The sequence below is a fragment of the Thrips palmi genome, unplaced genomic scaffold (assembly GCF_012932325.1).
Source record: "Thrips palmi isolate BJ-2018 unplaced genomic scaffold, TpBJ-2018v1 HiC_scaffold_16, whole genome shotgun sequence".
Lineage (NCBI taxonomy): Eukaryota > Metazoa > Arthropoda > Insecta > Thysanoptera > Thripidae > Thrips > Thrips palmi.
The window spans coordinates 12,504,908-12,525,761 of NW_023144625.1; the positions used below are offsets into that span (position 1 = coordinate 12,504,908).

The following is a 20,854-nucleotide window of genomic DNA, read 5'->3' on the forward strand; positions in this document are numbered from 1 at the left end:
CTCACATGATCCGTCTTTCCATTCATAATATACACAATTATCAAAAATATGGGAAAATTGGTGTAGATTCATACCCTAAACAGATTAGACTTGGTCGAAGCACTAACAATGCATCATGCAGACAACAACCATCGTTGCAGCTCTGTTCTTGCATGGTGCATCCCATGGCACTTAAGACTGAGTAATGCTAATGCAGAAGTGCAGCAATAATTAAGAAATAGTTAGATAAGGCACACATTGGTAGGTTCAACTACAAATTATCAAATACAAACATAACATTTATGCTATCTTTGTACAGACCAAGAAAGTTCATGGAAATTTAAAAACATCGACAAAATGAAATCGCACAACTAAGTTTTTGTATACATAAAGGTCCACTAGGTATGTACCAACAAATACAACACAACACCCAAGTAACTGTAAAATGTCTGTACAAGAAACAAGATTAAAAAATTCTTCTTAAAATTATAAATAATAACAAAGTTAAAAGAATAGAGGACTTTATAACAAATTCACCCGAGAGCTGGAGGACGGACATTTCTTAGAAGAAGACTGCTCGGGTTCTGTCGAAGAATCCTGTAGCTATAAGCTGTTTCTGATGATGGACAGCTCAGTAAATTACGTAGTTGGGCTCTCCCATGACAGCGCAGATACTACAGGCCTCTGAAATTTCAAAAATAAATAATAATGCACAGCTTGAAATAAATGAACACTACAGTTACAAACATGTAAGTTTTCATCTGATGACATGTCAATAGAACTCCCTCTTACTTATTATCATCCTATTGCAACGTGGATTAAATGACAGCCCTTCACCAAAAAATTCTGATATTTATGTTGAAATAATTAGTCAGTCTAAGAAAGCGGGTGATGGATTACAAATTCAAAGCAAGGGCCAACCAAAACCTTAACATTAATGGAATTTGTGGAATTGGAACTTAAAGACGATATACTTTGAATGTCTACACAAATAGGAATGTGAGATATTCTTTGATAGTCAATAATAAAGCAATGGAGTATAAAGAAAGGATAGCAACTTACCCCCAAGTGGAAACCAAGCTCAGTACCACTGCCATTTGAACACCGTACTAATGACAACATCTAAAATGGGAAATGGGCAGGGGGTTCACAAGCATTGACACTGTGGCTGATAGCCTAAGGAGATAAGGAGTGCATGAAACATTTATACACACCAATGCTGAGAACTTAAATTTGACAAGTACAGTGCAAATCAAACTTAGGTGAAATGCACAGTGTATTTGTTAATATAAAATGAAAGCTAGGTTTTGTATTTACAAGTATGTAAGTAGAACAGGAGCTGATGTACTCAAATGTTATGGCATATTACAAACTGTATCATAACAGAAAACACACTTGGAAAAGTGACTGAAAAAGCGACAGTGTGCAAAGAGTGTAAGCAGTGTAAAAGTTTTATAAACAAACCATGAAAAACTTTGCTGATGGTACCAAGGACCTTACTCACTCTAAGCTCGGATAAGAGACACCATCAATTTCCGAAAATTGGCTGCTTGCAAAATAAGCAAAAGATATAAGATTCAGCAGTTGTTTGAGTTAGTGTCACTATTGAAGTGCTTGTTTGAAAGGAACCCAGCCTAACATAAAGGTTTTAAAGCCTAAGAATATAGATCAGAACACATCAACAGAATAAATTCATCTTTAATTTTAAGACAATGAACAATACATTCCATATAATATATAAAATAAACACCTAAAATTTGACAGGACGGATATCATAATACTGAGCATGAGCTCTACAGGAATCATCTGAAGTAAGGTGGTCCCTGATAATCACATAATGGATGGACAACATTGAAGAAGAAAAAATTTCATAAAATCTTAGGATATAAATGTGTGTATAGTATATGTATAGTACATCAAAAACAACTATAAATCTTTTGAGATTAAGTACAAAGAGTACAATGGAAAGGTCAACAGAATATTAAAACTTACATAAAACTAATCACTAAAAATTAACCCATGGAGTCATGATGACCTCATTAAAACAACAAAATCAAAACCTTCAAGTACAGAAATAAAGCATGCAGACATAAGTTAAAGCCTGCTCATCTAGAATACACACTGCCTTAAAATATCAGGTACCAGGCAGTTTGATTTCCATCAAGGATTTCTTTTCGACTGAGATTTTTAAAAATCAGTTCATAAATACTCTGCTGAATGAGATTGCTTTTGCTGAAAAACTAACAGCTGAGTGTGGTGCATTTAAAATAAAACTGAACATTTTCATCTTCTCTAGGTACCTTAAAAATTTGGAATTAGTGGAGATCATTTGCTGAATTTTATTTTATAAAGCCTGCAACTTTTAATTCCTTTTACCTTTAATGTCCTGACAGCACGTATCATGTGTAAATTTTGGACAGAACTTGTCAGTTTTCAAATGATTATCTCACCGGACTTTTACTCAAATGTCTCCACCAATCAAAACAAATAAAAATGAATGCATTGGACTTGCAGGTGATTGTGATCACCAGAAGAGGTAGCAAAGCCCCACCACCTGAAGTACCACATGCTACTTCTATTTGGTAAACAGGTTAGAAAGCACTCTAACTGATTTAAAGGAGGATACACAGGTAACTTCACATTTTAAAAAAATGTCAGCCGACAGTTAGCTGGGTAATGATAATCATAAGATACTCAAGCACAACTTTTTAACCACTGGCCTTAGGCATAGAAATGGTACAAACCTGACATAGAAGTGCAACCGAGCAGCATATTTTAGTTAGATAAAGTAATGGAAAACTTCCCTCTGCTAACAACCCTTTGTGAGCCAGTATAACGCACAAATTAAAATGGTTCCATCATGAAATTCAGGATGGCTTACTGCTTAGGGTTGTTTAAACTACATTTTCAAATAAAAGGGGGGTTTATATTGGAAACAAAATATTCAGGGGCAAGCTAGCATATGGCACAAACATTACTTTCAAATGTGGTAGAACCAACCTCAATACCTATACATTTATAACTATAGTCATGTTAGGGAAAATTAATTGCAGCAACTTCTTTTTCTTTACAAGGCACTGATTTCTAGTCCAAGATATGAAATGCAGAATATCAGACTTAAATTTCAGACTCAAAAATTCCAATTTATATAAAATCTCAACTTCAAGAAATTTTGTGACAAATGATATGAAGGTCTGTTCTGGATAAGACAGTAATATTTCATTGATCACACTTTTGATAAAATAGTTTCTGATTCTGATGTATTCATAAGCAGGAACAAAGACTCAGCCTTTATGGCACAGCACTTGAACTGTGAAATAATGTCAATTAAGTAGATAGCCTTCATGGCTCTAATCCCAAATTTGGTATAAGCACATGGTAATTCATAATTTTTTAAAGTGAGATTTGGTCCCCTAGCGTAGCAACCACCAAGACTGAGCCATGCTAACATACCAAGACATAGAACATTTAACCCGTGAGATGACACACAAACATGCAAAGAATCAAAGGTTTCAAACCACAGTGAAATCCCATAAAGACCTTTATTATCAAAATTTGCCCATTATAAGTTTTGTTAAAACTTTTCAACCCATAAAATTTCATGGGAAAAATCACCTCACAATGAGTTAAACCTAAAAGAAATTGTTAATTTCATACATACCATCACAAGTGAGCTGAGCTCAATTTTGTACACTCCAATAACTTAAACCCCATGAAATGACTTGTTCTACTTTCTCATAAAAGAAATACGAAATAAAATGGAATGAAAACTAGGAATGCAATATTACTTAGACGTCAGGTAAATAGCATAATTGTCGCAGCGTCAACTTGCCTCTAGGTTTATACTTGAGGTGTTCCTCTATGAACTGGCAGGGGCACCGCGATGTTGCACAGTGGCGCGGCGGAGGAGGGGGGAATGTGGCGCCAGTTCTCTCCGACACATCCACAGCCAGGTCCAATCGGCGCCGCACCAGCTGCTTCACCCAGCGGGACGAGTAGCGTAGCAGCAACAACTCCGCACGTTCCTGCATGCAACACAACCCGCCACCTTAGAAAGCAGCACAACATGCTTCCACCCGACTCAGTCATCCCAATATTGAAAAGCTGGACAGTAAACATTGCACACATTTGTTGCTATTTTCAAATTAGAGCTCAAGATTAATTCTAGCGTCTTTTGACAGAGAAGGGCTCCAACATCAGCAGTAACTTGACACCATCACCAGAAGCAACCCCAAAGCTAAAAGCTGCACCTGCAACATTAGTTTCCAGTAAACATGCATGACTAGCTGATTCTCATGGTTTCACAATCCAGGCCAGCCACTACAAGCAGACACTTTCATAAGGTTTAACATCATAGTTTTGTTTTGCAGACAGCAAATGCCAGAAACAAAATACTAGCTAAAATTTTAAATATTGCTTAGTTAATGCCTCTGTCTTGGAGCCATGCACTCCAACAAGGGCAACAAGCGCGGGTATCATGTCTGGGTTTGTTTCGCAGATGTTCCTCAATAAACTGACACGGACATTGTGCAGAACTCAGATGACGGGGATTCATTGGGTTGCCTCCAGCCTCATCCAATGTCCAGTCCAAACGCCGCCGAAGAAAGTCCTTACTCCAACGCTGAACGTACCGCGCCAGCAACTGTTCCCCTCGTTCCTGCGCCACCCAATACACACTTCACCGCATGCCTCACCACGCCACACAAGCTGCATTCTGCTAAGCATTGGGTAGAAAAGAGAGAGCTACACTGAATTGATTAACAAATTGATAGACTTAGAATAGTAAGGAATGATTCAAAATATGATTAAGCATACTCTAAAATAAATAAGAAATAAAAAAGGAAAATACAGTTTGATTTTTGATGCAGTTTCATTTCTTCTTTTCTACCCAAATAGCAATCAAAACTTGACAAAAAAAAATAAAAGACATGAGCAGCAAACAGTTTTATAGCACAAAGCCACTGATAAACAGTCACACCAGTGATCCAAGTTAAAGTGAACTCTGAGAGACAAAGAATTTGTGATCTAAATTAATACTTAAACAAAATGCAAAGAGCATCATTAAAATTTCTTGAACATAAATTTTTTTTTAGAAACAAATGGTGCAATAGTTGATAGCAGCTTAACCCTTCATGAGCAGAGGGAGGAATATTAATAAGAAACAGTTTAAAAATCCATCATGGATCAATAGACTTATCTCTTAAAAACAGGATTAAGGTAGAAAAGACAATATATATTTACCTGTTTTCGAGAAACTCTGGTGGTCTGGCTTCCTTGGATTATTATATCATTGTCTTCAATGTCCATACGTTGTTGGAACTGCAACCTTTGCCTTCGTTCCTCTGTTGTTTCTTCACGGTTAACGGGACGTCCTTCACGTTCTTCTCTTTCGATTACTTCCTGCAGTTTTTTCTGAAAGATTTTTTTTTCAGTTAAAAAATGCTTGGAAAAATTCACATTAAAAACAATAAATGCAGGAACTTAAAGAAATACTTACAATACAATCTGTTGTGTCAAAATAAATGAAGCAAAGATTCACTTTGTGGCAAGACAACTTTCCTCTATCATCCAAACCCAAAATTATTTTGTGCCGAAGAAGATGTTTGTTAACAGCTGCCATGCAACGTTCCAAATTGTAGTTCAGCTTGATTTTTACCCACATACAGAGAAAAATTGCTGCAGCATTTAAGACAAGCCACATGACTCCTAGGCCGAATAGTGTGAGGCCAGTAACACCAGAAAAAAGGAGTGACAGCAAGACTATAAATGCTGTCAGTATCCAAACTACTAGGATTCGCTTATAGCAAATATTATAAGCATGGAATCGGACATCATTTGTCAAAAGTTCCATGATATGAACGTAGTCTTCAACAGTCAACTGGAAAGGAAATTAAGAGAGTTTAAACAAACAAAGAAACTAGGTCAATAAGATTATCAAGGAAGTATGGAGGAACAGGTGTTTGTAATCATCCACAAAGTCATACCGTAAGGCCTTGTGCCATAAGCTCCTCAGGAACTAATTCAGGACGGAATTGAGCAGGAGTAATCCATGGAAAACGAGTATTCACAGGTAGCAGTGTAACTATTATATCACCATTAGCTGACAGGGAAGAAAAAGTAAACTTAATAAAATGAACTAGAAAATATTTTACAAAGAAGTTGAAATAAAAAATAGACCAGGCTATTTAAGTTTTAAAGTTTAGTCTCACCAAAGCCCTGGCGTATAATCCCTGCACTGGTATTGGTGGAAGTTGTGCCATTTGTCTCACGCAAGTTGACAGTGTGCAGATCAATTTTTGTGTCAACAGGTTTGGAAGGAGAGCGACTGACACTGCTGCGGCTTACATTGACATGAGTGGTTTCTGCACTTATCACTGCTGCCACTGGCAAGTTCGTTCTGTCGACATGTTCCTGTTCAGGCACAGGACTGAAGTCTTCAGGTCGAGGACGGACTACTCTTTTAGGGGTTGAATCAACTGCCTCCCCAGCGACGACTGCTCCCTCTGCTTTGCTCGAACCAGATTCATCTTCAAATTTTACCCAACCACCAGGCTTAGCGTCTGATGAGGAAGTTTGCTTAGCATTAGCAGTTGGAACTGTTGCTCCAGGTTCAGGTGACTCTGGCTGGGGTACAGGGTTTGGATCCATCTGAATCATTTCCAAAATAGAGAGAGAAAGAGTATGAATCACACTATTGGGTACCCATCCCCGTCAGGCAGGGCAGAAATGAAGGTTAAACAGGTCTTGAGGGAAAATATAAGGGAAAATGGGGGTCATCTTAGCTGGCATATGGAGTTAAACATGCAATTGCTATTGTTTAATATACTTAGAAAATGTGAAATAAAAATGAACACAATACCTTAATCCGAGCTGCTGAATCTCATGAGCTCGTCAAACCCCCTGACACCTGTGCAGGTGAAGCTCAACGCCCTAAAACATTCATTTGTTTATTTCACAACAACAAGTGCCACGGAATGCGTTCCCCAGCGCACCTTGGACAGGTGGAAAAGGGGGAAGGGGGAGGGGAGAAGGGGACGGATGCGGTGAGCGCGGTGTGGCGCCATGTTTGAAATGCTCCCACCTGCACGCCGCAACGTCGTCGACCGCGTTGGTTGTATGTCACAAAACCGGATTTATCCACGCCAATTTGATCGGGAGTTCAACTCCTCCAGCTTGAAGCTCAACCTGACCTACTTTCATAGGTGAGATCGTTTGCAGCAATGGTGTAGGTGTGGAGTAGACTAGAAGACAGCCTGGGAAATCTGTTTCCAGTAGGTATTCAATGTCCAATGCAACAATATCTCAGCTACTCTTTCAATTTGAGGAGGACTAAAACCAATGACTGGGTTTTTGAGATCAACAGCAGATTTAAAAAATATGTCTTGTTTATTATCCACAATAGCAAGATACTTATCAAATAAATCACTAGGCATAAATTTCTTTCATTAAGATTAACATTACATAAAGCTTTGAAAACAGTACAAAGAACACCAAGATCAACACTAAGGAAACAAATACAGTTACATAAATTTGCGCTACAGGAAACTTGTTACTTGAGCAAGCACTTAGCTCAATATTATGAATGAATGACATTCAAGAAGGTAACACTTCACATATAACTAAAAACACTACGAGATCATTGCATGTTACATCACACATCATTTAAAAAAATTAACGATAAAAATGTAAACTTCTACTGATGCTATCTAAAATTTAAGCTAATATCATTAAACTCACAAGAAAAGGACAATTTTGAGCTAAATGGCATCAGGAACTAATAAAAAGATGAGATACATGATTAAGAAGTAGAATATATCACAATTGGCTGCTCAATACAAAATTCAATTACATGAATCGACTAGATCCACCTGAAAAGGGCTTCCGAATAGGTAAACGGCAGCAGAGTTTGTCAAACCAAGAACGCAATGAAAATGAAGTTGAGAACGAGCCACTGCGGAATACACCACTTGAAGCTTCATCAGTGCATGAGGCCATAAATGCTTGGACATCACTCTTGGGAAACCCTTCTTTGTAATAGAGCTTAATTGTTTCATACGCATCCATGATGATGGAAATGAACAGAGACAACACAACATAGATGTACAAACTGATGAATGTGTAAAGATAAAAGCGGCAGTACCACCACAGCATTGGCGATTTCAAAGGCATTATAGAAAATGTGGCAAACATATCATCACCATTAATTAAAGCAAACAAGCATTCTGATGTGCTTGCCAGAGAACGGAACTTTATATGGTAAGGCCCAAGCACCAGCCACCCACAAAATGTGAAGCCTGCGTAGATCAGTAGAGCACACAGGGAAAATCTGGCAACTTTCGGAGCAGCATTGCGAAGAGTTAAAATGACCACATTGTAAGTCTTGAAAAATCCTAAATATCGAAGGACACCAAACCATACCAATAAGTTTCCTGTACCCAGAAACACACTACAAATATTCCATTGATCACCAGCCAGTTGCTTCCTGTCTATTTGCTCTTTGATTCCTGATCCAAAAATGATGAGAATATCATTCACAATGATCATAACATACCACAAATTCAGGAACTCCAATCTGCCTTCACGGCTAAGCACCTGCAAACAGAAGAAAAGACTAAATAAAGCTCAACTCGACAATAAAATCAGAAAAATACTGGAATTTAATTCAACTTACTGTGCCGTAGACTGTCTGGAAGAAATGAATGGTCTCATTTTTCAATTGCTGAGCTCGATAGATTGCTCTTCCACAGAGCAAGAGAGAACAGCAGCAAACCAAAATAACAACAGAGTTGAGGATGCTTCCTAAAATATAGTCCAAGCGGTTATCAGTAATGTATTCAACATCACCTTGGCACACAAGCCTCATGGGTTCAGCTTCAAGAGACAATAACATTTGCCCGTCTTGATCACTGTTGTCCATATCAATCTGCACATCAAACCGGTAGCAGTCAGGAGGCGTAATGGCACTGGCAGCTTTAAAATTAACAGTCTTCACAGCGAATGCCAGAGAAGCTCGTACTAAAGCAGAGAAGTTCACATCAACCCCTAAGCTGCGCAAGTAGTCTTTGCTTGAGAATTGCGAGGCATTGTGAGGGACTGTCAGGTTGACACATGTCTTATCTATCTCACTGTTAAAGACATAGCTCTCATTAAAACCAAAGATGGTTCCTTCCTTGTAATGATGAAGACACAGCAAAGGTGACGCCATGTGATTGTCATCAGTATCATACGAGTACGGACCGATGGCATCGGAGAGATTCCCATATCCAGATACTGCATGGTCTATGGTGAGAAAGAAGTCTTCTTTGGCATACAAGGCAAGAGGACCCACAGCTGGGGGATAAGAATTAACTTCTCTTGTTGTGTCCCAACCTCTGAGGAACAGGTGGGAGAATGTGACTCTGTTGTCCCATGCGTAGTTCACATGCTTGTATCGGCTGTGAGCAAAGATGCACAGTTGAGCTGTGACCAGGAAGATCTTGACAAGCTGAAGAAGAAACTTGTATGGAAACCTGTTCTTGGCTTGCCACTTCTCAATAGGATTCATAAAAAAGAATCGCAAACGACGCTTCATTCTGTCCACTTCTTGATCACTACATATGTCAGGACAAGGTGCATTGCTCGAGCTAGGCGAGCCTTCAAGGTTGGTTCGCTGACCATTTCCAACACTCGGAACATCCTTTGAAATGGTTGTACCATAACAATGGGTCATATCAGAAGATTTGGACCCCTGGGTCTCGGGATTCATAACCAAAGCCTCCATTTCTTCTTCGTTCTCTGGTAAACCTGAAATGTGAAAACAGCCAATTAAAATGGAGCTCCATCAAAAGGCCAAGGACAAAGAATAAGCTTGCAGAAACGGTGCACCTTCTAATTTTCTTAAAACTGAACAGCAAAGGCCACGTCAACAACTAGACCACAACAACCGCGAGTTAGGCGCGATAAAGCATGCTTTAATAAGAAATGTATTTTTTGCCATCCTATGCACATAACCTAAAGCATACCTCTTCCACACCCCTGAACACACAATGGTAAGAGCTGCGCAAGGGCATGGCACATTTTACCACTGTTCCGGGTTACAACTACGGCATTTTCAACAAACGTGCGGAACTAGATAACTAGAAACGTCATGCACTACAGCTGTTGCCGAGACCAAGGTGATGCGACACTGCGTAGATAAGGCAAGGATTGTGGGTTTAGGGCCATTTACACACGTGCTGCACTAAGATTCATGCGTTGCGACGTTGCTAATGTCTTACCTGACCAAGTATCTCGGGGCGGTTGGGAATTCACCAGAACTTCTTGATTGGAATTCATTCCGTCAACTGGGCCATCAGCTGATCTCCGGACAACACAAAGCCAAGCACGCCTCCCGTCCCGTCCCGATGTTTGCTGCCGCCCAGCTTCCCTCCGTGCGGTTTCTCTTCTCTCTTTCTCTTTTTCCTTTTCTTTCTCCTCCTCCGTCAGCCACCCTCCCCTCCCCTTGCTCCTACTCTCCCCTCCCCCACCACCCCTTCCCCTCCCTCAATGTTGCCAACTACATAGAAAACGTTTTACTTTCCCTTTCAAGACATTTGCAAAGAACATAGGCGCCGAAATGCAAACTGCACGAATTAATTCGTGTTCGAGGTGTTCGACGTCTTAACCGGCGGTCAGCCGGCTGTTTTCTTTAATTGTTTCAGCAGTTGTTGGGATGTCTAATGACCCTGGAGCGCGGTAATATTTAATTTCTAGCGGCCCTAGCGACGTTATTCTACGACGGTTGTTAGGGTTGAGTCATGGTTGAGTGTGAGCATAGGGCAGTTACATCCTATTGGCTCGTGTGGTTAATACTTTCTGGTATCATTTCCAAGTAAAGTCTAGTGAGTCTTGTACAACAATGCTAGAGGGGGTGGGGGTTAAGCACAGAAAACTGCATTTAATTATTATTTATTATTGCACATACAGAACGAATACATCAACCAACTGATACTGGGAGATTGGAGGTTCTATCAAGATGCTCCAAAATTATGGTGAGGCAAAAAGAGAACAGGGAGTAATACCTATGAATAAGCATTCCAACAAGACCATTAGATGGGTTGTACTGTAACAGGATTTTCTGAAACCCTATTTGTAATGGAAGTTTGGGGTGCCAACTGCACGAACCGGCTTTCCTTTTAGACTTTACCAAAGTTAGACTCTGGTCTTCAGAACGAAATACACACTTATATATCTTGTAAAAAGATACCTTAAATAGCAAAAAAAAAAAAAAAGAAAAAAAAAGAAGAAAAGAAAATCTACATCACACGCAAAAAAAGAAAAAAATACCCCAAGCTTAGGGTTAGTACTATCACAAGTGTCTTGAGGTCTTATCTCCAGCCAAACCCACATGTTTAAAAGACAGAAATAATGAAACTATGAGACCGAGGTACAAAGAGCCTAAGGACTAACATGGCTGCTTCACTTTCAACAAGGAAAAAAAAACAAATTAAAAAGTCTGTTATAAATTGGCAACACTGATAAAGAACAAAGGCAAGTGCGTAATGAATGAGTTATTAAATGAGTAACTCAAGTGTTGCATACTTCATTGTTCAGAATGTTACAAAATATATGCAACACATAGCTCAGAGACAGTGCTAAAATTATCAAGAGCCACAAAAATAGTACATAATTTAATTTTTAAATGTGAATATTTTTTGCTTCTGATTTTTACTTATTTTCAGCAACACTAATTGATTCAAAACCAAACAGAAATACAGATCAGTGTATCAAAGGGCAACACTTACTGCAAAACCAGACCAATAAAGGGATCCAACAGAATTTACAAAAAGGTTCCATCAAGTCAAACATAAAACAAACAGTGTGAAATAAACACACTAAGAAGAGCTGTACGGTGAACTGGGCTACAAAGCAGCTGTAGATGTTCTCAGCAGAACTTCCACCGATGGCCACATTCATTGCACAAGACAAAAGTGGTCATAGGTTCATCAGCACTTCTTGTTTGGATCTGAAATGAGGAGAGGGTAAAAGTTAATTTAAACATAAAGTTTCTATTATCATTATTTTTCATGCCATTTGTATTTGAAATGAAGAACAAAGAATGATTGGGATACATACCTGGTTGTATGTACAGTTTCGCTTCTTGCACTTGCCACATTTCAACAGGTCTGTTTTAGTTCCTTGTACTGTGGCTAGTTGGGCATCATTAATGGCCTCTTTCATAAATTTGTTTCTGATTTCTTTCATCTCACTGCTAGCCATTTCCTGATAAAAATGCATGGTTGTAAGGCAATGGAACTAAAAATCAACCAAATCAATCACATTTAAATATACTAACCTCAGCTGTCATTGTAGCAAGCCTAGAAGCTGTTAAAACACCATTGACAAAATTCTGTCGGAGTTCTGGATTTTTGGTATCTTTCAGATTGGCAACTCTACTTCTTACACGGTTCTTGTACCGGTTGTCAGTATTTTTAAATTCCTTGTAAATGGCCTCTTCCAATTCTTCTGCCAATTCATCAGGAGATGCACAGCCTTCAGGAATGTCTATAACAAATTTAAAAAGGAGGTTCATTGGAAAGTGATAATAAATATTCACATAGAAATTGAGCCATATGTAGAGCAAACAGTGTAAAGGGAAGAACAAAGCAAGATGCTTACCAGCTGAGCCTTTAATGGCAGTTGCCAATAATTCTCTGCATTTCAGCCGAACAGCATCTGTAGTGTTGCTGGTTGGAGGGAACGATGCAGATTGCCTGTTTCCCTTGTCTTTCTCCTTTTCTCTTTCTTTTTCACGAGAATCTTCTTTTTTGGGTTTATCTTCTTTTTTGTCCTTAGAGCTGCTCGCAGAATCTTTATTGTTAGGGGTGGCTGGACCTATAGTAAAAATGACACACCAGAAAAATATAAACCTATCCAAGGGACATAAGAATTAACAACTATTACTGATCCATACCTTGTAAAAATTTCTTCCAGTTCTTGATAAGCGTTTTAGACAGAGCGATGACCTCTTCATCTGAACTTGACTTCCGTAATGCATTCACAGTCATTCCAATCCTAGTTTTTGTCAGAATGTCAAGGGTGACGTCCAGCTCCTTCAGCGCCTTGAGGAGTTCAAGGGCCTGGTCCTGTCCCTGAAGAATAGGAAACAAAGGTGTTAAGGGCGTAATTGATACAGCATAGATTCACAACTTAAGGAATGCTTCCTTGCAAAATTTGCACTCTACAGGCAGCTGACAACATTAAAACTGACAAAAAATCAAGAACAAATTAGGGGGAAATACAGATCAATCCATGTGACAAATATAAGGGTGTCCAGTTTAAGTGATTGAAAGAGGCATAAGAAAGGCACAGCAATTGAAGAACGCGCGAAAAAGAACTTGCCAGGACATTCAAATTTGGTTAGACGCCACTCCCGCCCCGCTAATAACTATCAGGTGACTATCGGTTCTAGGCGCTACACACGTTTGCTTCATGGGCAGCACGTAGGACAACTTTCCATCACAGAAGTCCCAACAAAACAGCTTTCTGACAGCAACTTCGTCGTCACTCGGGAGTGACGATAAACGGCAGCGGAGGGAACCTGTTAATACTGACCCCTTCACCCGACGTAATTTTGCTCAGCTTCTTCTGGATCCTCAGAACCTCGTCGTGCACGCTCATGTTGGCGGAGAGTTGAATAATGCAACGAAATTGATTCACGAGAGGCGAGGAAACAAGGCGTTTTCAGGATGAATAGAGGGGAACATCAGACACAGAACCAGGCTACACACGCGCAGCAACACAACTAAGATGTCGGCCGTCGGCCGCCGTCGGCGGCCGTCGGCGGCGTTTTGGCCTGTCCGCTCTCAAAACAGTAACGCTACGCCAGTGTGGCGCCATCTCTTGGTGGAAAAGGGAAGTCGCTGCAAACGCCAGAGAAGAGTAACCCAAGTTGCCACTAGAAAGCGCTAAAGTCGTCATCGAGCACCGGAGAATTCGGCGGGAAGTCCGGAAATTTCCCCTCAGTCGGGAGCGTGAGAAAAGCAAAAGCCCTAATCCAGCCTAGCCGGGCCAACAGCGCCAAATTCCCCGTTTCGACGAAATCGATACCCGATTCGCCCTTCGGACGGCCCGGATCGCTGTCTTCGTCGCGAATCGCAAGTCGGGGAATTAATTCGTCGCCTATTTTGCCGTCAAGTCGCCGTACATACTCCACGTCCACGGCAAGCCGGAGGAGCCGAGCGGGCCCGCTCGACCCGACGATCGGAAGCGGAACCCCAGCAGGACACGCTGTCATCCCAGATTTGACATTTGACTGTTGTGATTCGTGATCGGCTGCGCGAGTTGAGTGGATCGTCCATCAAGGTGACTGCAACTGGAGCAGCATCCACGTGTTCTCGAGAATCAAGGCATCATCAATTTTTTTTCACATCTTACTTGGGAATTCGTGACAATCGCCGAAGGTAGGTACTGATACATTCCCCTAACGTAATAATAAAAGTTAAGCTGGGTCCCCTAGTCTGCGGTCGCGTGGGATGGGTACGGTGACCACGACGCCACTAATTCAATTTGTCATGTAAAGAGTTTAGTGCACTGTCAGTACTGTGCACAGTTCTCACTAGGCTTTGTCTATTCTCTGGTCTCATTGTTCATAACTGTTGCGAGTTAGTGACATTATGGTATATTATTTTTCTCCGGCTTTTGGCCTGTTTGATTTCAAAGCGCCACCATGCCAACAAGTTCTGAAATAGAGAGGGAAATTCGCCAACGAGCTGAGCGTAGGAAGCAGGAACTTCTGGAAGCGCTTCGTGGAGGTGTCCTGGGTCAAAGCAAGATATCCTCCAATGACAAAGGTGACTATACATGGGTTCTTCACATTTTTAATACACTTTGTTGCATTGTTTCTAGAAAATTGTGTTTTTGCAGCAAGCGTTCAGAAAGGATTAGATATGCCTGTAACATGGGCTGAAATGAGGAGACGTTCAGCAGGTGGAAAGGAAAATGAGTCTCCAAAGCGAGTCTCTGACCTGCTGTATCCAGCAAGACCGGCTAGAAGTGTGTACAACAGTCCCCTTATCAAAACCAACAGGTCGCCGTTATGGAAGAGTCCTCTGTCCTGTGCTGATTTATCGCTGTCACCAAATGGCCTGGGCACTTCAAGCAGCAGGGACGAACTGAAAGCCAAGAGCCAAGAGCTTGGCGCATTGAGCACCTCTATTTCAACTGAACCAACTGCGCCACTCCTTTCCGACTTCTCACCACGGAAGAACACTTTGTTGTCCAAAGATCAGAGACTCTACCCAAGTTTGCCAAGAGCAGGTCCAGATGAAGGTCTTAAATCTCCCAACGAAGAGAAGAAGATAAAAGAACAGTGCAATCGCTTAACTGCTAATGCCTCAAGAAAAAGTAGTCATGATTCTTTTGTTCACTCAGTGCGCAGCAAGTTTGAAAATATCAATAACACCCCCCTGACAACATTTACAGGCGATAACACATCTGATGGATATTCTTTTGGTAAAAATTCAGAAGATGATATTGAGGTTTGTGCCATTTTTCTTTCAGTTTTGAAGCCTTAACAAATTATTTGTTTTAGACTCAGTAGTGATATTTTCTGTACTTGCCTTTTGATTTTACAGGACACTTATGACATGGATAGATTTCTAGAGGAAGCTTTGGGATCAGCCCTCCATTTAAATTCAACCATTGCTGATGATAGATCAACAGATTTTTCTGCAGAAGATTCACTTCATAGTATCGAGTCTTACCGAACTCCTACAAAGATTTGCCCAACCAGCACCGTAAGATCATCTGTGCGTCTTTCAAAACCTACTCCTGTCCCTGCTGCAGGTACCTACAGTATTGCAAAAAGTGCAGTTCACAATGATAAAGTAAGTCACCTGCTGAAAGATGCTGATGCTCACCAACAAGTTATCGCACAGGCCAGTAAGGCTTTGACCATCTGTCGATCTTCTAAAACATTCTTCAATTCTTCATCTTTGGTTGATGCTGAACGATTACTCCTTCTGGCAACCATGCGTCATAAGGCTGTTCTGGATGACATTAGAGGACTTCTACCTCACCCTGAAAGCACTAAAGACTTCAAGGGTCGATTATGTGCCTCAGAAATTTCTGCTCAGATTAAAGGAGATTCTCTGAAATGGGGCAAAACTGAAAACGACAAAGATCTATGGTTTCTGTGTGTGTTAAGCCATGGTCAAGAAGTTATTGCATCAGAAGCTGTGGCATACGAACCTGGGGTGAAGTTCATAACTTTTACTAGTAAACTGGAGCTCTCAAACTTGTCTGCCTCATTTGTTGCATTATTGCAAATTTACACTCTGCGTACATACAAACCTCAGGTGGGCAATTTCATTTTTCCTGGAATATAATCTGAGAATTCTATCAAATTTGGCTGTTAATGAAACTGTTTTGTGTTTTTTCTTTTTAATTTGTTTCCAACAGCTCAGCCATAAAAGTAAACTTAGTAAGGCTTGCAAACTTCTTCGGCGCCGAAGTAAGTCATGTTTGGACCACACTGGCAGTTCAGAACAGCTTCTACATTTGCGGACTCCTGCCTTTGCTCTCTCGGGATCTGTATCAGTTGACCTTTCTCAAATCAGTTCCACACAGCCACAGACTTTACAATTGGACAAAGTATGTTTGTTATGAAGTCTTTGATCTCTCTTTATTTTATCTCAAGAGTCAAGAATTATATTACTTTCTTTATTTTAGGTCCCCATAATGTCTCCCCTTCGTGGTAGTGTGTCAGTTCGACTGTCGACATGTCTCACTAACAGCATCGAGCTGAGTGGTTTCCTCACCATCCTTGAGAAAGTTGGATTGAGAAGTCATGCATGGCAAAGACGTTGGTGCCATCTTAGTGATTTACGTTTGCACTTCTGGAATTATCCTGCCGATCAAGATGAAAAGGTAAAAAAAAAACCTTCAATTTTTTGAAAGCATACTCCTTGAATTACTAGTAACAGGTAATGATGTTTCATTTCAGGTACCAATAGATATTATTGACTTGAGATGCTGTTCTTCTGAGAAGGTCGAGGTTGCACCTCGCCATCTGTGCGCGCGTAGCCGCACAGTAATGCTAGAGACTACTCGCCTAAGCAGTCCTTATGACATGAATTCAACCATCATGGAATGTAACTCTGATACCACGGTTGTCAGGTGGGTAGCCATGAATCAGACCAACTTACATTCAAATGCAAAGTGCTGAAATCATTTTGTCCTCTTTTTTTTCTAATCAGGTATTTCTTAAGTTTTGACTCTGCAAAAGAAATGAGTGAGTGGGTATCAGTTCTGAACCAAGTCCTTTCATCTATCAAAGAATGGAACTTAAAGGAGTGTATTATGCATGCCTAAATTTGTTTGCCTTTGTGAATCTCTGTTGTGATTTGTAAATTTGTTTAGTCATTAATTTTAGATCAATGTATTATTCTTTATTGGGTGGTTCCAATCTATCATGTGATGATTTACTTTTATCTGACATAATTTTATAAAATGTTTCTGACAAAATCTATATTTATCTGAATTGCTTGAAATAAAATGAATTTGAGGTTGTATTTAAAATGTAATTAATTGATTGCTGTTCATACTGTGTTAAGAACTGCTCATACTTCACATGTGTGGGGCCCACTCCCTCTGGCCAATTGATAGGAACTTCAAACTGTGAGATGGAATGCCTATAATGCGCGACCCCTCTTGGAGCATTTCTCCTGAGTGGATAGCAGGAGAAGTTTCAATTGAGTCGGACAGTTCTCCAGGCATTCCTAGCCACAAACACAGATGAGGGCGGCTCTCAGACCATCTGTGAACAGCAATTTTATGAGATAGTCAAGTGGTTGCTTGGCAAATGATTTAGCACTGAATTGAGATTGAGTACCTTGCCATTAAGTTCCGTTTGATGAGTTTAGCTTTAACTTTAGTGGTACAAGTAGCCAAGTGCAAGAAGGAAAGCCGTTTGCACTCTTCCATAGTTTTGTAAATGTCAGGCTCCTCCAATTCGCTTTGTCCCTGTAGACAAAGAGCCACTCGTTGCAAAGTGGGAATGCTTTGCAATGCGGTCCACAATTTAGAAGTTGAACCTATATAAGATTGTGTCCAGCTAGAGTAAAGAAGAGAACACCAACATTATAGTGATTAATTACGTGCACACATCGAATTTTTGCAAAAAAGTATTAGAATGATACTTACTGGAAGTCCTGCAAAGCTTTGCCCAGTGGAAGAGCACAGTACAAGTCATGAGCATACACACAGGCAGCTTCATTTCCCAGATCTACAATCTTCAAACTCTTCAGCAGGGTACAATCTCTCAAAATCTGAAAAACAGAAAGAGAAGCACAAAAGGAAATATTGTTAGTTTGAAATGGCTGGGATGCAGCAATAAAAACTAAAAAGAAAAGATGAAACTTTACAGGCACTAGAAACTTTCCATTATTAATGGGAAGGTTTGCAAGAGTAACAGCAATTAGATGTTTCCAGCCACCAACAGAGGACAAACTCATAGCATCCCATCGCAGGTTACTTGGCTTTTTAGGTACTATGCTATTTCTGTAAAAGATGAGAACTATTTTAAATTAAATTGAGTCAATTCCTATTAAAACAATGACCTGTTAGTACTCACTCGCCAGTTACACCAATTTCAAATACCTCTACAAGAGGGGTACATTCAACCATTTTGTTAAATGGGGTTTCCGCACCACCAGGAAGATTTTCTCTCACTCGGCTTACACGCTTTGCTGAACTGTTTGATGAGGAATCAACATTAGGGGCAACACCTACAAAATTTGGGTGACAATATAAGTACAAGAAAAATAAAGACAACGGAGAGAGCGCTCAAATTTCTAGTTGCCATTATTTCTAATACTCACAAACTAGAGCTTGCACAGGTAAGTTTAGATAAGTAAGATTGGGACAAGTCGATGCCATCTCACAAAAGCTGACAGAACATTCTTGGATCTTAGAGGCCACACCAAGACTCAGTTCATTCAAATTTAAATTGTGAGAAGGCAAACAATCCTAGAGAAAAAAAATTCCTTCAGATTAGAGGGCAATAATATCAAAAGAATATCTAAAAGGAAACAGAACTTTACCGAATATGAGGACTCAGGCAAAACTATATTAAGAGCTGTCAGTCTACTGAGGTGAGATAAGATAATTTCAGAATTTGTTCCCACTGGGCCTGGAGAGCATATTCTTTCAATTTTTGAAGCACCTAATTCAACAACATGACAAACTTCACTCCACCGATGAGCATAAATGGATTCTATATTCAATAACTTTTCCTTATCTGAAAAAAATAGACAGAACCCAATTAACACAATTGTTACAGTGATAAAATTGGCTTATAATTATTGATTTTACCAGATTTGGTGATAGATGGAATGGATCTCCAGTTTTGCTTTAGGTCTGCCTCTGTCGCTATAACAGGCCAAACAGTACATGGATACAGGATAATTCTTTCTAGGTGCCTCAATTCAATTGGTTTATCACATCGCATGTAGCTATGACTATCTATATTATTAATCTGGGAAATTCAAAGCTTAATTAACATTGGAATGAATAAGAGAGGATCAAGATTACCATGAGTCCTGAAAAGTCTTAAACATACCCAGAGTTCTCTGAGCTCAGTACATAGATTAACCCACTTAACAATATCAGCTAAGCATTTAGATTCAGGAATACACAAATATAGAAACTCCAATCTTTTTAGAATGTCCTCAAGACCATTACTGTCCATTCCTTTCCGCCACGTCCAGGACAATCTTGTTATCTACAAAAAAAAAAAAAACACCTTATGAATTTGCAAATAAAATAATCCTTGTTTTAGTTACCATAAAAAAGAAATGATCATACCCTACTCAAGGTTTGTAGCAAATTTTTAAGGTGGCTTGGGATTAGTGTGGTGTCAGCAAGAAGAATATTTTGCACATTTGTTAGCCGGATGACCAAATTTTGAATAAACGAAGAAGTCAACCAATAGCAACTTGTGAGGTCAATAGTAGTAATATTGTCAGCCCGAGGTTTCAAAGCGAGAAACCTCTTAATCTGGTCTTTATTTATATCTGTCTGATAATGAAAATTCACCACTCTGAAACAGAAACGCAAAAAAGCTAAGTAGTTAACACATGCCCACACAAGATAAATTTCAATACATTTCTAAAGACACTATAATTATTGACATACTTTACAAGTTTCCGGTCACAGGTGATAGCATTTAACTTCATGCACACTCGAGAAATATGTACATGGTCTGCTGTGGCACAGTAATTAAGAATCATGACTAACAGCTCATCCGGTAGCTGAAGTAGGAGAGACATGGTCTGCAAGAAATGGATCATCAATTACAATTACTTTTTAATATCCGCTACACTTCCCTAAACTAAATAAAAAGCATCAACCGAAATTTGAAAAGAATGCAACTGTACCTTGCTGAAAAATTTCTTCGGATAGAGATGTTTATTTTGATTACGTTTGCTATGTCACACACAGCCCATCAATCATGTGTCACATGGTTTTTCCTGAAAAAAATACCATAGGGTCAGTGTCAAGCTTAGGTAATATTAAAAAAATGGGTTCGGAATCCTTTTGACTCACTTTAACCTTCTACTGACGAAGAGATAAATATTTATATCCTTTTCGTTGTTACATACAACGTGTGTTTTGGTGCGAGTCGAGGTTAAGTACAAGTCAACAAACAGCAGACGACGGAAGTAAAGGTATGCGCAGGTACACCATAATCATAATAAAGTAAATTGATTCAGAGTATCCCAGTCGACACTGTCATCATCACATCACCTCATATATTTATGATCTTAAAATATTGTGAGCCAAACGAAGTGGACTAGGCAAACAATTTCCCCGAAGAAACGAAACTTACTGTGGCTGCTGGTAGCACTGGTCAAAA

General features: G+C 39.7%; 5 protein-coding genes across 9 annotated transcripts; 1 reads left to right on the forward strand and 4 right to left on the reverse strand.

Moving 5' to 3' along the window:
- Positions 1–257: 257 nt before the first annotated feature.
- On the reverse strand, positions 258–7,210 carry LOC117642167 (transmembrane protein 268). Of its 3 annotated transcripts, XM_034380075.1 has the most exons (7): positions 6,839–7,210; positions 6,189–6,627; positions 5,964–6,079; positions 5,477–5,857; positions 5,221–5,391; positions 3,812–4,004; positions 258–663 (listed from the first exon to the last, which is right to left on the reverse strand). In XM_034380075.1, exons 2-7 carry the CDS (start codon positions 6,625–6,627, stop codon positions 611–613), a joined length of 1,353 nt encoding a protein of 450 aa, XP_034235966.1. In that variant the 5' UTR covers positions 6,839–7,210; the 3' UTR covers positions 258–610. The 3 variants fall into 3 exon arrangements, with proteins under 3 accessions (XP_034235966.1, XP_034235969.1, XP_034235968.1); XM_034380078.1 differs by lacking the exon at positions 3,812–4,004; XM_034380077.1 differs by lacking the exons at positions 258–663; positions 3,812–4,004 and adding an exon at positions 4,259–4,636.
- A 136-nt stretch (positions 7,211–7,346) lies between these two features.
- Positions 7,347–10,427, reverse strand: LOC117642162 (mucolipin-3-like). Of its 2 annotated transcripts, none has more exons than XM_034380060.1 (3): positions 10,236–10,427; positions 8,651–9,762; positions 7,347–8,571 (listed from the first exon to the last, which is right to left on the reverse strand). In XM_034380060.1, the coding sequence occupies exons 1-3, from the start codon at positions 10,291–10,293 to the stop codon at positions 7,825–7,827; spliced, it is 1,917 nt and encodes a 638-aa protein (XP_034235951.1). In that variant the 5' UTR covers positions 10,294–10,427; the 3' UTR covers positions 7,347–7,824. The 2 variants fall into 2 exon arrangements, with proteins under 2 accessions (XP_034235951.1, XP_034235952.1); XM_034380061.1 differs by lacking the exon at positions 10,236–10,427 and adding an exon at positions 9,981–10,159.
- Positions 10,428–11,626: 1,199 nt separating this feature from the next.
- LOC117642021 (transcription elongation factor S-II) lies at positions 11,627–13,794 on the reverse strand. Its single transcript, XM_034379787.1, has 6 exons — positions 13,552–13,794; positions 12,911–13,088; positions 12,616–12,831; positions 12,293–12,501; positions 12,073–12,219; positions 11,627–11,962 (listed from the first exon to the last, which is right to left on the reverse strand). The coding sequence occupies exons 1-6, from the start codon at positions 13,615–13,617 to the stop codon at positions 11,882–11,884; spliced, it is 897 nt and encodes a 298-aa protein (XP_034235678.1). The 5' UTR covers positions 13,618–13,794; the 3' UTR covers positions 11,627–11,881.
- Positions 13,795–13,983: 189 nt separating this feature from the next.
- Positions 13,984–17,511, forward strand: LOC117642019 (anillin-like). 2 transcript variants are annotated; one of them, XM_034379785.1, is made up of 8 exons: positions 13,984–14,398; positions 14,633–14,789; positions 14,863–15,476; positions 15,573–16,295; positions 16,399–16,590; positions 16,669–16,866; positions 16,943–17,115; positions 17,196–17,511. In XM_034379785.1, exons 2-8 carry the CDS (start codon positions 14,666–14,668, stop codon positions 17,308–17,310), a joined length of 2,139 nt encoding a protein of 712 aa, XP_034235676.1. In that variant the 5' UTR covers positions 13,984–14,398; positions 14,633–14,665; the 3' UTR covers positions 17,311–17,511. The 2 variants fall into 2 exon arrangements, with proteins under 2 accessions (XP_034235676.1, XP_034235675.1); XM_034379784.1 differs by having other exon boundaries at positions 13,985–14,399; positions 14,659–14,789.
- Positions 17,180–20,824, reverse strand: LOC117642020. Its single transcript, XM_034379786.1, has 14 exons — positions 20,545–20,824; positions 20,376–20,468; positions 20,134–20,270; positions 19,804–20,038; positions 19,559–19,720; positions 19,312–19,474; positions 19,041–19,237; positions 18,819–18,966; positions 18,572–18,725; positions 18,363–18,498; positions 18,142–18,266; positions 17,831–18,052; positions 17,565–17,755; positions 17,180–17,215 (listed from the first exon to the last, which is right to left on the reverse strand). Exons 3-13 carry the CDS (start codon positions 20,265–20,267, stop codon positions 17,566–17,568), a joined length of 1,866 nt encoding a protein of 621 aa, XP_034235677.1. The 5' UTR covers positions 20,268–20,270; positions 20,376–20,468; positions 20,545–20,824; the 3' UTR covers positions 17,180–17,215; position 17,565.
- Positions 20,825–20,854: the final 30 nt, after the last annotated feature.

What these genes read in the sequence shown, in the direction of transcription:
- LOC117642167 (XM_034380075.1), bottom strand. Translation starts at nt 6,627, where the DNA reads ATGGATCCAAACCCTGTACCCCAGCCAGAGTCACCTGAACCTGGAGCA. An exon ending in TTGACACAACAGATTGTATT is followed by an intron (nt 5,392 to 5,476) that starts GTAAGTATTTCT and finishes AAAATCTTTCAG; the next exon opens with AAAAAACTGCAGGAAGTAAT. An exon ending in CCAGAGTTTCTCGAAAACAG is followed by an intron (nt 4,005 to 5,220) that starts GTAAATATATAT and finishes TGTTGCATGCAG; the next exon opens with GAACGTGCGGAGTTGTTGCT.
- LOC117642162 (XM_034380060.1), bottom strand. Translation starts at nt 10,293, where the DNA reads ATGAATTCCAATCAAGAAGTTCTGGTGAATTCCCAACCGCCCCGAGAT. An exon ending in GCCCCGAGATACTTGGTCAG is followed by an intron (nt 9,763 to 10,235) that starts GTAAGACATTAG and finishes TTCACATTTCAG; the next exon opens with GTTTACCAGAGAACGAAGAA. An exon ending in TCCAGACAGTCTACGGCACA is followed by an intron (nt 8,572 to 8,650) that starts GTAAGTTGAATT and finishes TTCTGTTTGCAG; the next exon opens with GTGCTTAGCCGTGAAGGCAG.
- LOC117642021 (XM_034379787.1), bottom strand. Translation starts at nt 13,617, where the DNA reads ATGAGCGTGCACGACGAGGTTCTGAGGATCCAGAAGAAGCTGAGCAAA. An exon ending in AAATTACGTCGGGTGAAGGG is followed by an intron (nt 13,089 to 13,551) that starts GTCAGTATTAAC and finishes CCTATTCTTCAG; the next exon opens with GGACAGGACCAGGCCCTTGA. An exon ending in TTGCTACAATGACAGCTGAG is followed by an intron (nt 12,220 to 12,292) that starts GTTAGTATATTT and finishes CATTTTTATCAG; the next exon opens with GAAATGGCTAGCAGTGAGAT.
- LOC117642019 (XM_034379785.1), top strand. Translation starts at nt 14,666, where the DNA reads ATGCCAACAAGTTCTGAAATAGAGAGGGAAATTCGCCAACGAGCTGAG. An exon ending in TGCGTACATACAAACCTCAG is followed by an intron (nt 16,296 to 16,398) that starts GTGGGCAATTTC and finishes TGTTTCCAACAG; the next exon opens with CTCAGCCATAAAAGTAAACT. An exon ending in CTGCCGATCAAGATGAAAAG is followed by an intron (nt 16,867 to 16,942) that starts GTAAAAAAAAAA and finishes GTTTCATTTCAG; the next exon opens with GTACCAATAGATATTATTGA.
- LOC117642020 (XM_034379786.1), bottom strand. Translation starts at nt 20,267, where the DNA reads ATGTCTCTCCTACTTCAGCTACCGGATGAGCTGTTAGTCATGATTCTT. An exon ending in TGTGACCGGAAACTTGTAAA is followed by an intron (nt 20,039 to 20,133) that starts GTATGTCAATAA and finishes TTTCTGTTTCAG; the next exon opens with AGTGGTGAATTTTCATTATC. An exon ending in GAAATTGGTGTAACTGGCGA is followed by an intron (nt 18,499 to 18,571) that starts GTGAGTACTAAC and finishes CATCTTTTACAG; the next exon opens with AAATAGCATAGTACCTAAAA.